This window comes from Crocodylus siamensis, chromosome 2, assembly GCF_052110815.1.
Source record: "Crocodylus siamensis isolate JL-2025a chromosome 2, ASM5211081v1, whole genome shotgun sequence".
Lineage (NCBI taxonomy): Eukaryota > Metazoa > Chordata > Crocodylia > Crocodylidae > Crocodylus > Crocodylus siamensis.
In genome coordinates this window covers 53,660,127-53,681,269 of record NC_143396.1, presented here as the reverse complement: position 1 = coordinate 53,681,269, position 21,143 = coordinate 53,660,127, and the positions used below count along the sequence as shown (strand labels likewise).

At 43.3% G+C, this 21,143-nt stretch overlaps 1 protein-coding gene across 1 annotated transcript; it reads left to right on the top strand.

The window, feature by feature from the left end:
* Nucleotides 1-5,569: 5,569 nt before the first annotated feature.
* On the top strand, nt 5,570-19,532 carry COMMD8 (COMM domain containing 8). Its single transcript, XM_090035877.1, has 5 exons — nt 5,570-5,724; nt 7,575-7,730; nt 15,427-15,579; nt 17,252-17,407; nt 19,030-19,532. The coding sequence occupies exons 1-5, from the start codon at nt 5,683-5,685 to the stop codon at nt 19,048-19,050; spliced, it is 528 nt and encodes a 175-aa protein (XP_089892003.1). The 5' UTR covers nt 5,570-5,682; the 3' UTR covers nt 19,051-19,532.
* Nucleotides 19,533-21,143: the final 1,611 nt, after the last annotated feature.

The following is a 21,143-nucleotide window of genomic DNA, read 5'->3' as shown; positions in this document are numbered from 1 at the left end:
GTTGATGATACTGAACCCTGGGAATGGGGTTCAAGACCTAGTTCAGGTCAATGAGCTCACAGGAGCTCTGATAGAGCAGCATTCTGCCAAATATGGCAGCATCAAGGGTTAAAGCCCTAGGAGCTGAGAGGGAAAGAGAGACCTAAATAGGCAGGGAAGCTTATTTTCTTTTGTGATTATCCTGCCATGGGGATTCTGAAACTGTTTAACCCCTAAGAGGGCATTAACATTAATCAATTAGGGGAATTGTCTGAGTCCCTAAAGGAAGAAGGGCATATCTAGGGAAAAGTGTGGCTTAAAGGGACCACACCTGGAGAGCTGTAAAAGTGAAAGCTCCTGTGTTTTCCCAGTTTTTTTTCTTTGTTTTGATGAAGGGAGAGAACCCTCACTGGGATGGATCAAGCCAAGGCCTAAAGACAAAGCAATGAGAAAGATTAAGAGCAAAACAAAAAGGACTGAGCATACAGGGACCCACCTAGGCTCAAACCCAGTAAAGGGGCTTGTCAAGGTTACAAGTACTAGTGGGAAATACCCACCAGTGTTTGACCCCTTTGAGACATGCTCAGGACTGCTTTCCATGATGAAGACAACTAGCTTAGAGCATGACGACAGGCAGCCCGGCGATAAAAAGAACTCTGAGGATGATTGAGCAAATATGATCCTGATAGTAACTGTTAATAAGATAACAGCTGGTTGGCACAAGGTTGGGGTGAAAGGGGAGGTTGGAGCCCCAGTAGGGGTGAGCCTTGTGCCATAATAATAAAAGTCAAGCTATGAGATCATCTTCTGAAGAAAATGTTCTATCAAGTCATCCCCTTGTAGGGGGAACTGAGGGGAAGGAGGGGAACTGTAGACCCCAGAATCTGGCCCTGTTGTTTATTACACTGTGGAATATGTATACATGTGCACAGGCAAGCGGAAGGCCGGGGCTAACAGGGTCTAGCCTCCCCATGCTGATTTTGGAGGGGCTAAGGTAAGTTAATTCACAAACCTTTGAAGTCTTGCACAAACTATTACTAATGACCCATAATGAATGCCTATTCAAAATCAGTAACGATGAAGCATGCAGCAACCTCTGTTACTGTGCACGGGTCTCAGCTTTTGACACGATGATGCATGCTGCAGTTTGGTTGATAAATTCAGTACAGTGGCGTGGTGCATTCTGTGTGTGAGGTGGTAAAATGGCAGCAGAGATAAGGAGATTTTTTAAACCCAGACAGTCAAGTGCAAATGCAAATACAAATAATGAGGAAATTCAACCAATGTTGATTTTTACGGCATTGTTTGAAAAAATAATAAAGCAGTCATTGTGGAAATCGCTCATCAACATGAAATAAAAAAATGCAGATGACATGCACATCACTGATAAGAATGTAGGTTTCTCCACTGCTGCTAGTGTTTTGATGGATTTTAAATTAGGAGACCTATCAGATGGGCCTGTAGAAGTGAAGCTGAGTAATTATCCCCAAAGTTAATTTGGCAAACAAAATCAATCATTCTCATCATCGTTATTCAGTTGGTATCCCTTTATTGAATACAGTGTGCCAACAGATGCTATATTTTGCTATCCCTGCCGAATTGTTTACAGTTCTTCTGAATACAAAGATAACATCAGACCCCAGCACTCTTTCTTGCCTAGGCAGGGGGTCAGACTCAATGATCTGTTGAGGTCCCTTCTGACCCTAGCATCTATGAATCTATGAAATGCTTTTATAGAAAAGGGGTTGTGAGATTGGAAAAAAATAAATGAAAAGCTGAACAGTCACTCCAATTGTAAGGTTTACTTGGAATATGTGAGTAAACGGAAAAAATTACCAGGCAGCAAGTAAATCAGGCTCAGTTGTATGTCACCTGTCAAACTCCCACAAGATGACTGTTCAGGAAAACTGCCTGAAGAATTACCGACTTGCTGCTCCATCTTTCATGACAGGGATTTCCCCTTATGGGTCATGATGAAAAGGAAAAGTCAGAAAACAGTGGGAATTATCTTGAGTTATGCTCCCCCTTGGCAAAATATGATGAGCAAGTTCAGAGGAAACCGAATGGCATGTTTAGGATAACAAGACATGACATTCAAAACGAGTTCCTGTACATTGAGACTGACTTAGTGAGGAAACAAACAGCCAAAGACATAAGGAATGCGGGATTTTATTGCCTGATTGCTGATGTAGGGTGGTCTTTTAAACAAGAGCAACTTTCGATCTGTGTGCGTTATGTAGAAATGCAGAGCAGATCTACAATTGTCTCAATGAAGATATAGAGGAAGCTGGACTAAGTGCTGTTCCAATAGTGGGTCAAGCCTATGGTGGAGTGAGCATTATGTCCAACAACACAAACAGAGCCCAGTGGAAAATTAGGAACAACCACCCAACAGCTATCTACACCCACTGTATGGCATGTAAGCTTAATCTTGTTTCTGTGGATGCTTGTAAAGTAAGCAGAATTGTATTGTGATTTTTTTTGCATTTTAGAGTAATTGTATTGTTTTTTCTCCATGCCTGGGAACCGTGCACTTTTTGGTGATGTGCAGCATACCCTAGGTGTAAAATCTGTGGAGTTAACAAGTCTTAGTGATACATGTTGGGTGTGCAGGTAGAAAAATGTCAAAGCGTGCAAGTCTAATTTTTAAAGGTTGTTATCCAATGGCTAACCAAGCTCTCTCGGGATGGAAGTAACTGGAATTTTGTTGAAGCAAATGGATTGTTGTACCAAGTGCAAAAAAGAGCAGATTTTATCATCTGTCTCATTGTTTTTGAGAACCTACTGTTATTAATTCACGTTGCTCACAAGGCACTGCAGTCTGAAAAGGCCTCACTGTACACAGTAGCAAGAATAGTTACTAGCACTGCTGCAACTGAAAAATATGAAAAATGAACAAGCCTGAAACGGCATCTGGGGAGATGAGCTGTGATATGGGGAAAATGTAGGAATAATGCTTGAGGGGGGCAAAAACAAACCTATTTGACCTCTGAGGAAGGCTTAAAACTGAGTGACTGTTGTGGACTCAAGCTGCGGTGCAAGAAAGCACCTTACCTTGAAACCACAAAAATACAGAAAACCCTTGCTATTCGCGGGTTCGGCATTCATGGTTTCAAATATTCGCAGATGCCAAACCTTGCCAGGCTCCCACCACAGCCACCGGAGCTGTGCCCCCTCCCTCCAGCCACCCAGGCACTGCGTTCATGAACGCAGTGCCTTATTTGCGTATTTTGCCATTCGCGGGGGATATGAGAATGTATCCCCTGCGAATGGTGAGGGTTGCCTGTAATAAGCGAAAGTGGTATATGCAACTTTTTAACCAGTTTTCAGTGCTCTAACATAGAAAATTAGAAGGAGGTTTTCTGGGGAATTGTTAATGCTTGCCAGAAGTGTAGATGGTATTCTAGCCTGCGAACCTCAAGCAGTTGATAAGATACTGGAAATATATGGGAATTTTGTAAGAGTCAATTCAAGTTTAGCTAAACTGGAAATGCAGATTGCACACATGATATTGAATCACGTAGATTGGTTGTGGGACTAGAAAATTTAAGATCCACTGTGACAGCTGCACTTCTGTCTTCCTACTTCTCCCTTTCTTTCATTTTAATCCCCTCTAGTTTTGTTTCATGCAGGGCACCCTCTGCTGTTCTACTTTGCTTTTGGTGAGACTGGTATGCCTGTGTGGCCTGATTGCCTATAATCTACAACAGAGGTTTTCAACTGTTTTTCATTTGCGGACCCCCTAAAAATTTTTTAAAATGAAGGTGCAGACCCCTTCGGACATTTTGAATGGAGCTGCCGACCCCTCTGAATGGCAAGTATGGGTATTCACATACTTTTGATTGATTGTAGTCAACTTTCATGGACCCCTTTGACATAGTCTGTGAATCCCCAGGGGTCCGTGGATCACAGGTTAAAAACCACTGATCTACAACAGCTGGCAACTGTTTAAGGCTGTGAGCCAGATTGACCCAACCTGGGTCAGAGACAGTCAGGTGAATGTTAGGACCCAGGCACTGCCACCACTTTTCCCAGCAGCAGCAGCAGGGGAAAAGTTTCCCCCATTACCACTCTTCCCTGTGGTGGTACTGGGAGAGCCTGCTCTTCTCCATGGCAGCAGGGGGAAATGACTGCTGTGCAAGACCCTTGTGGTCGAATGCCACTGAAGACCCAGTGCCAGATTAAGGGTAGTAAAGTGTGAATCTCTGATCTACAATGCAGTTTTGAACCAAAGCTACAAGTGAAAATTCTGGGAAACAAGCATTGGTCATTATTACAAATGCCTTTAAAACAGAATCTGTTTATCTCTACTGTTCCACCAATAGCATGAAAAGCTGTTTACACTTACATTTAAAATACATTATAGATTTAAAAAAATTAAGCTGCTATTTCTGATATTCTTTTTTGCTAACACAGCATGAGCGCCTGAGGCATAGTCTGGAACTTCACACCCCTCCTGCTCCTAACATAACCCAGCATCACAGGGCTTGCCTCAGTACCACTCTATGTTAGGGGAATGTTGTGCCAGGTTTTCATATTCTTTGTATCTATCATAGTGGTTCTGAACCTTTTCAGATTTAAGGCACTGCTTGTTATAGTTAAGGCATTCTCCCTGGGGAAATGCCAGCTCTTAGTCTTCTGTGCTTCTTTGACTGGCACAGATACGACCCTTGGAGCCCCATCATCTGGCCTCCAGTGCTGCCCCTGCTCTAGACCAGTGGTTCTCAACCTTTTTTTGTACCAGGACCCACTTGTAAACATTGATGGCCAGTCCTGACCCACTGCCCCTCGCAGACCAGTCCCCAAACACTGAGCGTGTGGGGAATGGGGGGCCCCAAGCAGCCCCGTGCAGGCTGGAACTCTGACAGCCTGCAAGGAAAATGCCGCCATTTCCCACATTTTTCTTCTTTAAAGGAGAATCAGTTTTTAAAGTTTGTTTGCTGCCCTTTCACACATTCCTGAAACCTGCAGGTTGAGAAACGCTGCTCTACAGTTGGCTCACATGCTGCACGTGGCCTGGGCCAGGCCAGCTCTGTGTGGGGGCACAGGACATGCACCATACATGGTGTCCACTCCGGCTGGGCCATGACCTGCACAGCATGTAGTACCTGCCCCAGCTGGTCTAGGACACTAGTTTTTAACCTTTTTTTGATACCAAGACCCATTTGTAAACACCAGTGGCCAGTTCCAACTCAGTGCCTCGGTGTGTGGGGCAGGGCGATGGGGCAGAAGGGGCGCCAGCAGCTCCTCACAGGCTGGAACTCTGCCAACCTACAAGGGAAGAGCCAGGTTTCCCATGCTTTTCCTCATTAACGGAGAATCCAATTTAAAGCCTGTGGGTCCACTTTTAGGTTTGTTTACAACCCTTTCATGTATTCTTGAGACCTACGGGTGGTTGAGCAATCACGGTCTAGGGCACGCCAGGCGTCCACCCTGCCTGCTCCAGACGTGGTGTGGCACCCTCCCCCGAGCCACTGGGCTGACCCACCGTCCAGGGAAGGGGGCGGAGCCCGGGTGGCAGCCCCTGACCGGCGCGCGGGAACCACTCGAGTCAGTCACTGATCCCGCCCCTCAGGCCGCGCGCGCGGCCCCGCTCCCAGCAGAGCGCATGCGCTGCGCGCTCTGCACCCTCTCCCGAGTCTCCTCCCCGCGCCGCCGGGAAGGCGAGGGGCGTGGCCGGGAGGCGGGTCACGTGGCGCGGACATGCGGCTGCTGGAGAAGCTGCCGGCCGAACGGGCCGCCAAGGTGAGGGGGGGGGCGCGGGCACAGGGGCCTGGCTGTCGGCTCCGCGGGGCTGTCCTCACTCCACCTCCGGCCCTGCGCACCCGCCCGGCCCGGCGGGTCCAGGCTGCTGGGAAGGGGGTGAAGGGAGCGGGGTCTTCTCGGCTTTGCCATGGGAAACCTGCCCCGGGACTGGGAGCCTGGGTCTCTAGTCTCGGTTCCTCCATCCGCCTGCTGAGTGGTCACGGGCAGATCTTTTGTACTCCCCACTGCCTGTGTTTTCTCATCTGTAAAATGGGGGTGATGAGACTCGCCTCCTGATGGGCACGAGCAGGAGATTTGGCTGCCCCTGTTCCTCTCAGCTGTGTTGCATCAGGGTTGATGGTTCTCTAGTGTAGAATTTAGATGAGGGTTTGGATAGGGATGATCTTGGCTCAGGCAGGGGCTTGGACTGGGTGACCTCTGAAGGTCCCTGCCAGCTCAACTTCTCTATGATTCCATAGAGAAAGAGAAACCAGAGGCTTTAGGAATAGGCAAAGGGGCCAGCACCCTGTTATCAACATAAAGATGAAAGCTAATACAAGCATGACTGTCTGTGAAATCCTATGACATGCACTTTCATTTCTACCCAGGAGAACTTTTTACAATCTTTTCTCCCATGCCTGATGAAGGGTGTTTGTGCCTGAAAGCTTGTGTTGGTCTAATAAAAAAGATCATCTCTACTATGAGTCCTGATTGATTTTTACTATTAGAATGTGAACTCATTTGCTAGAGATTATAGAAAGCTTAAAAAAGTATGCATATGGCAAACCAGGCTAAAATAGTCACAAGAGAGCGTGGTATTAGGTATTACAGTTGCACACATCTCTGCCTCATGAAGCAAAATCTGTCAGTTGAGCTCTAAACGAACGGGACATTGGGATGGCACAAAGAGGCCCTCACGCAGCATCAGGTGCTTTTATGGAACAGCTGCAAAACATGTTGAGGACCAGACAGATCCATTTGTCGCCTTTTGTGAGTCAGACCAAGCAAAACCAAATCTAGTCTCCTTGTGCATCTTGATGGTACCTCCAGTACCTCACTGGTAGTCATTTCTATATCTGAATTAATGCTGCCACACCTGAGTTAAGGCCTTTTGCTAGAAGTAAAAACGATCTGCTGGGTGATTAAATGGGAAAGAGACATTACCAGGACTGGCTAAGAGACAGCAAAATTGTAGAGAAGCAGATAGTTTGAAGAGTGGACTATAGAGACCATTCATTATAAAGGACAGTTGGATCCATCCATGAGTGCAGTAATGGTCAAATATTCCTTTATCTCAAAGAAAGGGGCTTCTACAGGGGGTCTTAAGCACAGAGAAATGAGCTAAAAGGAATGGAGTACTGGTAACAGAAGAGACTGACTGAGAAATGTTTTATGCTTGTTTACAATTTCTTTCATTCTGAAGACTCCCAAGTACTTCACAGAAATCACTATGTTCCTCTTTGGTAAGGTGCAGGTACTGTTCAGATGCATGTCAGCACTGCACACTGCAGGAAGAAAAATAAAAAGGAACTATCCAAATGAAACTTGAAAGAGGCATTTTTTAATGACCCAAGGGGACCTGGGCTAAGAGATGGGAGTTAAACATCAGTATTGCTCACAGAAGGAGACATGTTAAGGACCACACAGATCTGTTTGTTTTACAGCTGTTTCATGATAACGCCTTACACTGTATGAGGGCCCCTTTTTGCCATGTGAATGCTCCATTCATTTAGAACTGTGCTGAAGAAAGAATAATAACCATTCTTTCCCTGGACCTGAACCTGCTTCCTGTATGGCTTAATAGTGGAGCAAACACTGCCTAAACTTTTGTTTTCATTTGTTTTTTCCAGTTCCTTCACAAAGTAGTTGATGGTATATGTGGCCGTGCATATCCTCGATACCCAGATTATACCAGTGTTTGGAATTTGACAGAATGGATGGAGATTGTAGAAGAAACAGCAACATATTTCAAGACTACAGTTGGCAAAAATTTGTCAGAAGAAGAGGTAAGATTATCGCCATTGAAAAAGTTTGACTTTCAGTGACTGAGCTTGGTGAAATTGATATTCTAACTTAGTATACCCTAACATTTTTTTTAATATAACATCTATATAGTAATAAGATAGAACAGATCTTTGCCATTGTGATGTAAGGCAAACAACATTTGGCCAGAAGTATAAATTTCAGCTGTATGAAATTCCAAATGTATGAAGATAGAGAAATAGAATTTAGGATTTATAAAAGACCTTAAATAACAATAAATTTTAGTTGCATAAATAATACTTTAATATAACACAAATAACTTGGTAAGTGCTTATCTGGTATCAAATGACATTTTGCTTAAGACACCGTAACAGAATTGAACACGTCCTCCGATTACATTAGTGGAAAAAAGAAGTAAATCATTCATTCACCTGTCCTATCTTTTCTCAATACTATACCCATCACTGTAAGACAGGAATAATTTTAACTAGTGAATAAAGCAGTGTGACTGTTAAGTATCGTCTTTTCCCTCAGCTTCACCCTCTATTCCCTGTGCAGGGGAGTGTTTTATTTTAATAGCATTTTTCTGTGTAATATACATATTATTTTGTATATGAAAGAGAAAGTGTTGAAGTTCAAACATATAAGCTTTATGTTTAGAATGGAAGGTGATGGAGTTTGTAATGGTTCCTTGGTTCCTGAAGGAATTTGTTCCACAGACTTGAATGGGCTCCAGGGAAACTTTTGCCTGACACACAGATAATCTTTATCTCTCATTATCAAGAAATCCGTTGTGCCTGAATGTGTCAACTGTGGTCTTCCTCCTGGAACTTAAAAGATTGTCTGAAATCTCCTGAGTCCATGAAGAGCTTTGAAGTTAGGGGCAGAAACCTTGAACATGATTTTAAATTGTAAAGGAAGCCAGTGTAGGAAGTTGGGAGGAGTTTGATGTGCTTATAGGAGCTTGTGTTTCTTCAGTATTCAATACGGAATGAAGTTTCTCAGGAAACACGGACTTCACGTGTACATATGTTTATTTCTCTGGTGTAGTGAAGAGGTGATTATAAGTACGGAGCTGAGGTCCCTTTGCTGCATACTAGAATAGCATGTAGTTTAGTGACCAGCTAGAAATGATGGAAGGTATTATTTATGGGTGCTGCTATTTGGCAGTTTGGCACGGGTGATGGATGCAAGCAGGCCCTTTATATTACTGACTTAATTGACTAATTGTGAAATGTATTTTTTTAGCTGCAGACTTCAAAACTTCTTTGTACAGATCAGTTTCACCTTTGTATTGCTCTCATTCAGCTTTTGTGACTTCGTTTGTCCATGTTAACTGTATACAAGCTATAACTGTATTTTGTGACTAATTGTGTTTTGTTTAACTGCACCAGAAATGAAAAGAGGAAGCAGCTGTCAAAGGGCTATTAGAAGCCTTGAAAATGACAAGAGCTAGTTATTCTTGCAGTTGCTCTCTTGCCTCATTTTCAAGGCTTTTAATAACAGCCTTGAAACTGACTATTTAGAAGCCTTGAAAAACCACAGGAACTTGTCAGTTTTGTGGCTGCCAGTTTACAGTACTGTCAATGCTGTGGTACAGGGCTTGTTAAATACATAGCACCGTCAGTGGTGTGTGTTAGCAGCCTCCAAATTGACTAGCTCCTTTCATTTTCAAGGCTGCTAATAGCAGACCCGAAACTGGCTATTAGAAACATTGAAAATGAGGGAAGCTAATCAGTGCCACTGTCTCAATACTGGCACTGCTGTGTTCTTAATGTTCGTTAAATTTTGGTAAGTATACGAGGGAGGGGTTTCTGTTCCAAGGCTATGTGCTTAAAAGGAATGTCCTTCAGAAACTAGAATGTTGTGTGGAATTGAAGATGCTTTAGAAAGTGGAGTACACCAATCAGGGGTGCTTGGGGGGGGGCTATATCCACCCCAAAATTCCCTGTAGCCACCTCTCCCAAGCACTGCTGCCACTGCCCACCTCAAGTGCAGCCCTTGACCCAGCCCCTGGTCCCAAGCCTGGAGCAGGCAGCCCACCCTCACCCTATGTACAAATCGGCAGGGTGGGGTCACATGCCTCCTGGGGGTGTACGTAGAGGCATGGAGCTGCCTCACCTCCCCACCCCACTCCCTGCACCCCATGGATGAGGCGCCTGTGGCTCCCTCCTGCTCCTGACCCTAGGCCCTGCCTGGGAAGTGCCTGCCCCTTCCCCACTCCCTCACTATAGGGGCCTCGATCTGCCCCTCCCTCCACCCCATGCCCCTTCTCTCCCCCACGCTCCCTCCCCCACACAAACTTTCCAGGATGAGAGTGCTCTTCAAGCTGCCAGGCTGCATTCCTGGCCACATGCATGTTGCAGCTGTGCACATGCACACAGCATTTATTGGTGGCGTTATCAGCGAAAAAAAGCCGATTGCCAATAATGTTAATTTTCCTGTTACTAGTGCTGATCCAATTTACGACCAATATATCAGTGCACCTCTATTTTTAACTCAAAGTAAAAATGTTAACTCAGGTATGAAAACACTAAGTCAGGTGACTTTCAACTCAAGTATAGAAATAACCTTCAATGAAGTATTGGATACACTGTCAAGAAAGCTACTTTTTATTTTATGAATCTGAAAGGTTTTTTCATTCCAATAACAACAGAATTAAAGAAACAACATATTTTGATTTTTTTTTTACCTTGTTTATTGTGTTTTGTACGTGATATAACAAATTAGTGCACATTCCAATCAAGTTATATTTGTTTTACTTCTATCTTAACCTGAATAATATAGCCCTAGGTCCCTAGCATATCAGTAGAGATTCTGGTTTATTTTACCTGGAGAGAAATGTGTGGTGGGTTATATATGATGATGCACCACAGTATCTGCCCTTCCCCTCCCCTCCCCCAAAATCCTGGATCTGCCCATTCCGGTTTTTATTAACAAAATACCAGGATTTTACTGGGGACAGGTTATTAACTTGCAAATAAAGGGAAGTGTTTCTTCTTCTCTGTTTGGCACTGATGAGGCCTCACTTGAAGTATTATGCCCAGTTTTGGACTCCATACTTCAAGAAGGATGTGGGCAGATTAGAATCCAGCAGAGTGACAAATATAAGAAAAGCCTGGGGAACAAGACTTATGAGGAAGGCCTGAAAGAACTAGGTTTATTGAATCTGGCAAAGAGACGATTGCAAGGGATTTGAACAGTCTTCAAATACTTGAAGAATGATTACATAGAGGGTGGAGATGGGCTTTTCTTTGCCAGTAGGGGATAGGACTAGGAGTCATAGTCTTAAACTTCAACAAAGGCAATTTAGATTGGAGATTAGGAAGAACTTGCTGACTGTGAGGTTGGTCAACAGGGAACAGGGAAATTGTGAAATCTCCATCTGTGGAAACTTTCAAGAGCAGGTTGCACTGACACTTAGCTGGGATGGTTTAGTCAGGGATGATCCTGCCTTGAGCAGGGGGCTAGGCTAGATAACCTCAACAGGTCCCTTTTAGCCCTGTTTTCCTATTATCCAGAGTAGAACTATTTCTAAGAAATTAACTCTATTTGAATGCTACACCACTAATTAGCTTTCCAAAAGTGAAAGTATACCAATTTCATTAATATCTTAGTAATTGTATATTTACATTTAGGGTTTCAATAGTTTTCTCAAGACTTCTCTGGCTATATACTTCCCCCTGGATCCCACTTGTAGCAGGGGATACATGGCTATCCTCTTGTCGTCTTCATGTTACCTAAAGGGAAGAGTTTAACAAAAGAGATTTCTTTACTTCACTTTTTCCTTTTTATTGAATTGGCTGAAGTTTAGCAAACATAATAATAGCCACAACTTGCAACTATACAACTTGCAAAACACATGGTATACCTAGATTTTAAAGGAACTCTATTGTTATGGATATCGTTGGGAGTCTTCGTTCCTTCATCTCGTATCTAGCTGATAACAAGTAGAATGCTAATTCTAGAGTATGGGGGGACAGCTGGGCAATTAGAGACATGACCAGAAAAATGTGTCCCTTCAAACCAAGACAACCAGCGTGGGTTCTGCTGTGGTATACTCAAGCATGTTTAGAATCATAGAATCAATGAGTTGGAAGGGAACTAGACAGATCATCTAGTCTGACCCCCCTGCCATGGGCAGGAAGGAGCACTGGGAGTGGCAGGGGTCATAAGACCCCAGCCACGTGCCTATCCAGTCTCCTCTTGAAGATTTCCAGGGAAGGTGAGAGCACCACCTCTCTGGGAAGCCTATTCCAGGCTCTGGCCACCCTTACAGTGAAGTAGTTCTTCCTAATATCTAACCTAAACCTATCATCCCTCAGCTTGTGGCCATTGTTCCTGGTGACTCCAAGGGGGACCCTGGTGAAGAGACTTTCCCCGAGTCCTTGCTGGTGGCCCCGATAAGGTTGTAGGCAGCCACCAGATCCCGCCCCCCCCCCCCACTCTCTTCTTGTGGAGACTGAAGAGATTCAGGTCCCTCAGCCTCTTCTCATAGGGCTGGCCACGGAGGCCCTCAACCATATGAGTGGCCCTCCTCTGGACCCTCTCCAGGTTCTCCATATCCTTGAAGTGCAGCACCCAGAACTGGACACAGTACTCCAGCTGCGGCCTGACCAGTACCGCTTAGAGGGGGAGCAAGACCTCTCTGGACCTGTTGGTGATGCCCCTGTTGATGCACAACAGGGTGCGGTTGGCTCTGCCTGTTGCTTCGTCGCATTGGTGACTCATATTCATCCTGGAGTCAATCCTGACTCCAAGTTCCTTCTCTGCATCTGTGCTGCTGAGAGGGTCAGCCCCTAACCTATAACCATAATGCTGGTTCCCTCTCCCCAGGTGCAGCACTCTGCACTTGTCCTTATTGAACCGCATCTTGTTCAGATCCGCCCACTTCTCTAACCTATCCAGGTCTGCCTGGATGTGGTCCCTGCCTGCCCTTGTATTCACTTTACCCCACAGCTTGGTGTCATCAGTGAACTTGAACAGGGTGCTCTCCACACCCTCGTCCAGGTCGCTAATGAAGATGTTGAGCAGCACCAGCCCAAGGACCGAGCCCTGGGGGACTCCACTGCCCACACCCTCCCAGGTAGACATCGACCCATCCACCACCACCCTCTGGGTGTGCTCCTGGAGCCAGTTTGCCACCCATGTGACTGTGCATTCGTCAATGCCACGCTCCCTCAGCTTGCCCACCAGAATTGGGTGGGACACTGTGTCGAAGGCCTTCTGGAAGTCCAGGAAGATGACATTGACTTCCTCCTTCACATCTAAGCTCTTTGTTACCTGGTCATAGAAAGAGACCAGGTTAGTCAGGCAGGATCAGCCTTGCACAAACCCATGCTGGTTACCCCTCAACATCACTTCCCCTGAAGGGCTCTCACAAATGTGGCTCTTGATAAATTTTTCAAAGACCTTCCCCAGGATAGAAGTGAGGCTGACTGGCCTGCAGTTGCCAGGCTCTTCCTTCCTCCCCTTCTTGAAAATAGGGACCACATTGGCCCTTTTTCAGTCCTCAGGGACTTGGCCTGAGCACCAGGAGTCCTCGAACAGCGGTGCCAATGGCTCCGCAGTTACACCAGCCAGTTCTCTCAGCACCTGCGGATGAAGGTCATCCGGGCCCGCTGACTTGGACACAACTAAGCCCTCCAGGTAATCCTTAACTAGGTCTGAACTAACAGTTGGGGGACTCGTATCCTTCCTGGGCCTCTCTACGCTATCACCTGAGAGCACCCCATTGTCAGCAGACAGGAACACGGAGGCAAAGAACTTGTTGAAGAGTTCTGCCTTCTCTTGCGCGTCCGTCACCAACTGCCCTGCCCTGCCTCGTAGGGGTCCAGTGTTACCCCGAGACTTCTTCTTGCTACCTATATAGTTGAAAAAAGACTTTTTGTTATCCTTAGTCCCAGAAGCTAATCTAAGCTCCAGTGCTGCTTTAGCCTTCCTCACCAAATCCCTACAAGATTGGGTCAGGGAGGTGTACCCCTCCTTTGTCCCTGTCCCCTGCTTCCACCTCCAGTATGCTTTTTTCTTTGCCCTCAGGCCAGCCTGGATATCCACGCTCAGCCATGAAGGTTTCTTGGACCCTTTTCCCACCTTCCTGCGCAGAGGAATTGCATCCTGCTGTGCTCCAAGGATAGTCTCCTTGAGGAAGAACCACCTTTCCTGGACCCCCATACCAGCAACCCCCTGAGCTCCGAGTGCCTCCCTGACTACTGCCCTGAGCACATCAAAGTTGGCTTTCCTAAAGTCAGGCATTTGCGCTGTGCTTCTTACCCTCCCCACCTTTCTCTGAATAGCAAACTGGATCATTTCATGATCACTGTCCCCTAGCCTCCCTTGTACTAGCACCTCCCCCACCAGGTTGTCTCCAGAGGCTAACACCAGATCCAGTATGATGTTTTCCCTAGTGGGGATGAGTATCTCCTGCACAAGGTGTAGGTCCTGTACGCATGTCAGGAACCTTTGTGAGTGGCTAGACCTGGCTGACTGCTCCTCTCAGTTGATGTCAGGGTAGTTCATATCACCCATGACCACAGCATCCTTTGCATGCACGGCCTCCCTCAGCTGCCTGGAGAATTCCAGATCCAGCTCTTCCTCCTGATGTGGTGGCCTGTAGTAAACCCCTACCACCAGATCCCTCTCCCCCCGCCCTCCTTGAAGTTTGACCCACAGGGTCTCAGTTAAGCCTTCCTCTGGTCCCATTTGGAAGGTAGAACTGGTATACTGTTCCCTAACATAGAGTGCTACCCCCTCCCCACCTTTTTTTCCCCTTCCTATCTCATCTAAACAACTTATAGCCCTCTATGTCTACTGCCCAGTCAAAAGTTTCATCTCACCATGTCTCCACTAAGCCAACCAGGTCAATTTTACTACTTGCAAGCTCCTCCTGCTTGTTCCCCATGCTTCTTGCATTAGTGAAGAGACACCTTAATCCCCCCGAGAGAGCCCTGGGCACCCCCAGTTCCTTAGAGACAACTGGTCCCTTGGTTTATACCTGAGCTCTTACCTGGGCAGGTCGTACACCTGGTTGAGTTATCTCTTGCTCCTGTGGATCTCCATCCCCTGATGAACTTAGTTTAAAGCCCGCCGGGGGAGGTTAACTAGCGTGTAAGAAAACAAACTCTTACCTTTGGGGGAGAGATGGAGACCATCATGCCCCAGGACGCCCTCTGCTCTGAAGTGCGGGTCGTGGTCCAGGAAGCCAAATCTTTAGTTTAGAACTGCTTTGAAGTATATTAAAAGAAGCTTTCTTTGAGAGAGGCTTGTGGACAGGTTAATAATATCTGTCTGCCATCCCGTTTTAGGATTTGTGCTTATATACAAATTACATTGTGTTTAATAAACAACTAAGATACTACTACTCAAACAAGGAAATGGAGTCATGTTTGGAAGAATACATGGAAGAAAATAATGGAAGGAAAGGGAAACGTGCTTTAATTCAAGTGCTTGGTATTTGGTCTTAATCAGTATTAGGCTAGTAACAGTGGGAACCTTTCTAAATTTCTCTGGCATTAGTGAGGTTTTTGATGGAAAAAGATAATGATATATATTCCTGAGTTTGTTGTCATTGTGACCTACTGGGAGAGGTAGTGCTGTAACTTCAAATATAACTTCTACCTGGATATTATTTTGACTTCTTACCCACTACAGCTATTTTGTGTTATAAAACATAGTTTTTTTGCTTTATGATTAAAATAGTCTTCTTGCTGGCATTTTTAGGCTGGTCAGCAGTTGAATGAATTGAATTCAAGTTATCAAGAAGCAATCATAAAGTGCTTGAAAGCCAGAAAGAAAGAAATCGGGCGTGCACTGGTAGAAAAAATAAATGCAATTTCTTCTGCACAGCTACAGGATTTTGACTGGCAATTAAAGGTAAGACTGTCTTCATGTCTGCTGTTCATTGAATCTGTGTCATGGGAAAGTATCAGGACCTAAAAGGTTGCAGGTGCATGGTTTCTGGCAGGGTTGCTTCTTATGAAGCAAGGGTGGACTTTTATGGATGCCAGAAACCCAACTGCATGATAACAAACAGTGGAGTCACTAAAAAGGCAAACTGCAGAAAATCACTTCCTTTTCTGTATTCTAGTATCACTGTTTCTCAGGTGTTTGTGTGTGTATATTTCTTCACTGATTGTATTTACTTTAAGTGAAATAACTTTTCAGTACGGCTGAAGGCCCAACTGAAATTGTTTTTACTTTTGTTTAATGGGGAAGAAAACCTTTACTTAGAAAAATAAAATTATGGTAATACAGGATTAGAATTCCCTGTTTTATTTGAAATCCCCCAAAACTATACATTAATCTTTTCCTTGAAGTTCTATTTTGAAAGAAGTTGCATTTAGATTTATTTTGCTAATGAGACCAATGTTGCCAAAAAATTGAATAAAGAGCTATGGCTTCAACAGAAGGACTTTTCTGAATAAATGCCTTAAATTACCAGAAGTGTGTTATGGAAGTAACGTGGGTAGTACTGCTTTATATTTGTCCCTGCAAGCTGTTAAATAATGGGACCAGCTTTCTGTCTTTAAAAAGAGCCTTAGGTAATTTATTCAGAAAAAGTATTTGGGAACTCCAGATGTTTCAGATTGGACCAAATTTTAGAGGAGCAAGTAGCATCATATCTTGTTTTGCTTTATATGAGCTGCTGCTAAGTATTGATCTGTCTTGCTGACTGAATTTGCTGCTGACAAGAATATAAATCAGACCTATAAAAACATCTTTGTCTGCAGCTGTTCATGGACTTCCTGTTATGGAGGACTTTAGTACCATTTAGATTTTTAATTTTAGGTTTTATTGTAAATGGTGTAACATCTGACCTAATTACAGCTGTCCCTTTCTTCCTTTGGCTGATTTTATCTTGTATTCTTATTTAGTTATCCATGTAATACATTAAAAAAATAGTTTGCATATTACTTTGGGAATGGCAGCTGTCTCCAAGTTATACAAGACAAGTTGCCTTCTCCATGTCATGCATAGGATCAAGATAGGTTCTAGACTGTTTTTTTTATTTTTTTTCTGAGTGTTTAAAATTACATCCTTTGGTAACACCCACAAGTAAATGTCATAATGCATTTGGTGCCTATTAGGCAAACTGCAAAATATCTGAGCCACTCAATTCCCTTTGGTTTCCAGGAATAAAATAATTGTGTACTATACTTGGTTGTAACATTGTTTAGTATTTTACTGTTTAATACATTTGAAAATAATTAGTCATGTTGGAGTGAAGAGATAGCAAAGATCACCTCTCCTCCCAATACTCACTAGTTGACTAAGTTTACTTGTATTTGTCACATGCTGTATTTTGAATATACAGTATTATACAGCTGGTTGGAAACTTCAAAGAAGTACTTATTCAACAGATATGTAAAACATTAGAGAAGAAGTTGATTTTAGGAGTGGCTATAATTGACAGGGGAGGAGAACTGCTACTCATTGTTTATCCTGATAATTCCTAACCAAGGTAAATCATATATGTCTTAACAGGAAGACCCAAAACATTTAATTATCCCAGTTTTAAATTATTTTAATTCATTGCCCTGTACAGCTTGCTCTTTCCAGTGATAAGATCTCCATGCTGCAAACGCCACTTCTCAATCTTGATCTGGATGTGAGAGAAAATGGTGAAATTAAGCCAGTCTCCATAGAAATGAATAAGGAAGAGCTACAGAATCTAATAAACGCACTGGAAGCAGCTAATAAGGTGTTTATTACTGACTTTCTCTCTCTTTGTCTCATTCTTTCTCTTTTTAAATCAACTCTTTATTAATGCTCTTTGATGTCTTGCCAACAACCCCACTAGCATAATAGCCTTCTGCTGTAGAATTAGAATATACTTTTTTGAAGCAGATTTGTACATAGACATCTACTTATGTATAACTTCAGCTGGCTTAGTTTATCTCTGCCTTTGTTTTGTAAGAATCATCATTTCACCTAGTGATCAAGTAAAATCTTCCTTTTGGAAATTCATTCTGGTTAACTACTGCTCATTGAGATAGGGCCAAGTGCCTTAACCAATATGTATCTTTTTGTTTTTGGGGTAGCCATCTGGTCCAACTATAGCAGGGGCAGGCAGTTATTTTGGGCAGAGGGCTGCTTACTGAGTTTTGGCAAGCCATCAAGGACCCATGACAGACAGCCAGGGCAGATAAAAAATTAAGAAAATGAATATTTAGATGCCCCGTGGGCCAGATAGAATGGCCTGGCAGGCCCCATCTGGCCCATGGGCTGCAGTTTGCTCACCCCTGAACTATAGCAACAGCTTCCACTGGGTGTAGCTCCTTGACAGGTGGAAGCAGCACCTCTTTGGACTTTCTCCACCTGCTTTTAAAGCTAAGTTATAGGAGCCACTTTTTGAGCAGGGTACATATATTGAATTCTCACCCAAACCAAGCAAAAAGCATTTCCTCAAATTTTAGACTACCCCTGTAAAACTTCAGCCCAGGCTTTGGTAGCCTAAAGGTTCTTTATGAAGGCTCCACAAAAAGATGGGGGATAAGTGCCATCTTTCATTCTTGTTCATAGCACCAGAGTGGAGGGACTTGGTCTGGGAATGGTGTTGTAGGTGCTGTTGTATAAGACACACCAGGCGTGTCTATACAAGGCATTTACTGTGCAGTTGACTAATTAGCTGCCCAGTAAACATCTTGTGTCTACCCATGCACAGCTATTAGGCTGGAGTAAATTAATTTACACTGCAGCCGTAGATATATGTAGATGCTGCTTGGGAGGGCTGGGGCATGAGGGTGCTTCAGTGCAGGGGTTGCCTGCCAGCTAGCCCCACACTGAAACACCCTCATGCTCCAGCCAGTCCCTCTGCAGCACATGGAGCCAGAGGAAGTAGTTCAGGGCTGGCACGCTGACCCCGGGGCCCTCTGTCAATCAGGGCTGCTCTGACCTGGCTTCAGATGCTGCGATCCCGGGCACACATACAGAAACATGCCTGGCAGCAATAAGCTCCGGAGCTTATTGCGGCGCATTAATAGGCATGTGTATATGCATCAACCCTGTGGTCCACCAGCCTATTTTTCTGATCCTGGTCTGTCACTCTGTAATATAAAATCAGTCTTTTAACAACGTTCATTTAGTTGTCCAAGCCTACTGGTCAATAAGAGAATGTTGTGGGCCAGGATACGTACTTGTACGGGCTGGGGAAGGAGGTAAAGAAGGAATGGCATGCTCCCTTATATCTCTTAAATGAAGATGCATGCAGGCACAGGTGCCATCTAGTATAATCATGAAGACTGTGTAGTGTATTGCCTAGGCATTTTGAGTCTCTCTCTTACTAATTGTGGTCTTATTTCTTCGTTCACTTGCTTTTTGAAGGTTGTTTTACAGCTGAAATGATGATTCTGATGATCAGAAGCAAGACACTGATTCCATAAGAGACTGAAAAAGAATTAGAGATGAACTCTGCAAAATGAAAGAGTAATCATGCTGTTAAAGGACTGAGTTGAACTGGCAATGAGATACAAGACCAGAAGAGCCCTCAGACTTGATGGAAATAGAAAAATCTAGTAACCGTTAGACCAAAAGCATATCCACAGTTGCCTTACAGAAAATGCTGAAAGCTATGTAGACTTATGACACTATTGTAGCATTTATGAAATGGTTAAGAGGCACGTTCTGTTTTGTTGAACTTTGTCAGATATTTTTGCCAATCTCCATACACTTGCTTTTGTTCAGAATAAGAATTCTTGCCTCCACAATATCTTATTACAAGGTAATAGCTAAACTGCTGCCATGGGAAGGATAAATACAGCAGTATCTTGTAACATAAGTTTTACACTTGTAAATAGCAAAGCAATAAACAGTTGCTGCTTCATATAGATAAATTATGAGTGGCTTATTAATTTAAAAATCTTGATTGAACTCAGAGCCCTTCTAATGTTTTCCTAAGGGTTTAATGTGACGTTGTTAGTCTGGGAATAGATTTAGAACATACTTAGGTTGAGTCAGACTCTGTTAAACTCTGACAATTTAAAAAAAATTAAAAATGAAGTTCAAAATCTACTAAGTCCACAGTCATCTTCCATTGAATCTAGATAGGGCAAGCTATTCATGCTTATGGCCCTGTACATGACTTGTGATTGTGTAAGCTTTTGAGACTCACTTAAATAAGGAAGGGCCATAAAGAGTGAAATTATTAATGATACTTCAGCTTTACTTAAACTGGCAGAATACAAGCAAAGAACTCCAGATTATGTTTAGTAATTGTTTTTATTACCAACACTCCTGGGGTAAGAAAGCAAAGATACAAACAGGCCAAAACCTAATTACTTATTTACAGTGCTGAAAGTAAGAAACAGCCGACACACAACTTATTTCAAACACAGAATACTAACAAGTCAATTCTGCACATCATTTTGAGAAGGCAGTTTCATCCACTTCTTTGATCCATTTTTACGTTTGACAAATATCAGGAATACATAAACAACAAAACAAAAAAAACTCTACAAATGCTTAGAAGGTCTGTATTTAAAAGGGTGTATAAGTTGTCATGATAAATTTATACACAAGTATGTTTCTGAAACAAAAGTTCTTGCTGGTAACATAGTTTTTACAAACCAAATTCTTAAAGAAATCCTTCAGAACAATTGTTTTTGTTCTTTTATATTAAAATAATAGCAAAAGGCCACATGAGAATTTCAGATTCTACATTTAAACTATAAACTATAAAAAAATTGGAAAGCTGATATGTTTCTGGCTCAAAAAAATAAGTTTTTAAAATGTAAGCTTTCTAAAAAAAAATGCTTTTGTTTCTAGGAATACACAGGCTAATAAATAAAGTATGTACTTGTATTATGTTTTCAAAGCTGTGAAAAAATGGTTTTATAAGTATGCTGAGGGTATGTGATATTTACTCTTCAGTATTTTTATGTTTTGTGTTTGTCTTGCCACTTCACTGTAGAATTTAACAGGAAAGGCTGAAAAAATCTTACATTTATTATAAAATGAAGAGCCATACTTGCTGCTAAGATACAGTGATAATAAATAATAGCAACTTTTCTTTATTAGATTTTTATAGAGAACCTAAGTGCTAAGATCAACAAAGCTGATCATCTGCATACTGTAGTCGTTATGCTGTGTGGATCAGAAAATAAAAGGGTGAATGGGGGAACACTGTCTGGGTAGAGTCAAGATTGGGAGACTGGAAAATAGTTTTTTTGTTTTTAAAGAAAACAGTCCAAGCCTACAATCCTTAGAAAAGACCAACCATCCATTTCTAAGGCACAAGGTTGCCCACAGTAAAATTAAATTTTTCAAAAAGGAACTAGCGGGGAGAGAGCACGTTGCTCTTGAGCACCAGGCAGTATGTTGGGCAATGGCATAATTCTGTCTGTGCCCTGCAGCAAAAGGGCTTAAGAAAAGACAAGCAATCATATCTGAGGGGAGGTGTGTGGAAACTGAAACTTAGAAATTTTACAAAAAGAATCCTG

What these genes read in the sequence shown, in the direction of transcription:
- COMMD8 (XM_090035877.1), top strand. Translation starts at nt 5,683, where the DNA reads ATGCGGCTGCTGGAGAAGCTGCCGGCCGAACGGGCCGCCAAG. An exon ending in CGGCCGAACGGGCCGCCAAG is followed by an intron (nt 5,725 to 7,574) that starts GTGAGGGGGGGG and finishes TGTTTTTTCCAG; the next exon opens with TTCCTTCACAAAGTAGTTGA. An exon ending in AAAATTTGTCAGAAGAAGAG is followed by an intron (nt 7,731 to 15,426) that starts GTAAGATTATCG and finishes TGGCATTTTTAG; the next exon opens with GCTGGTCAGCAGTTGAATGA.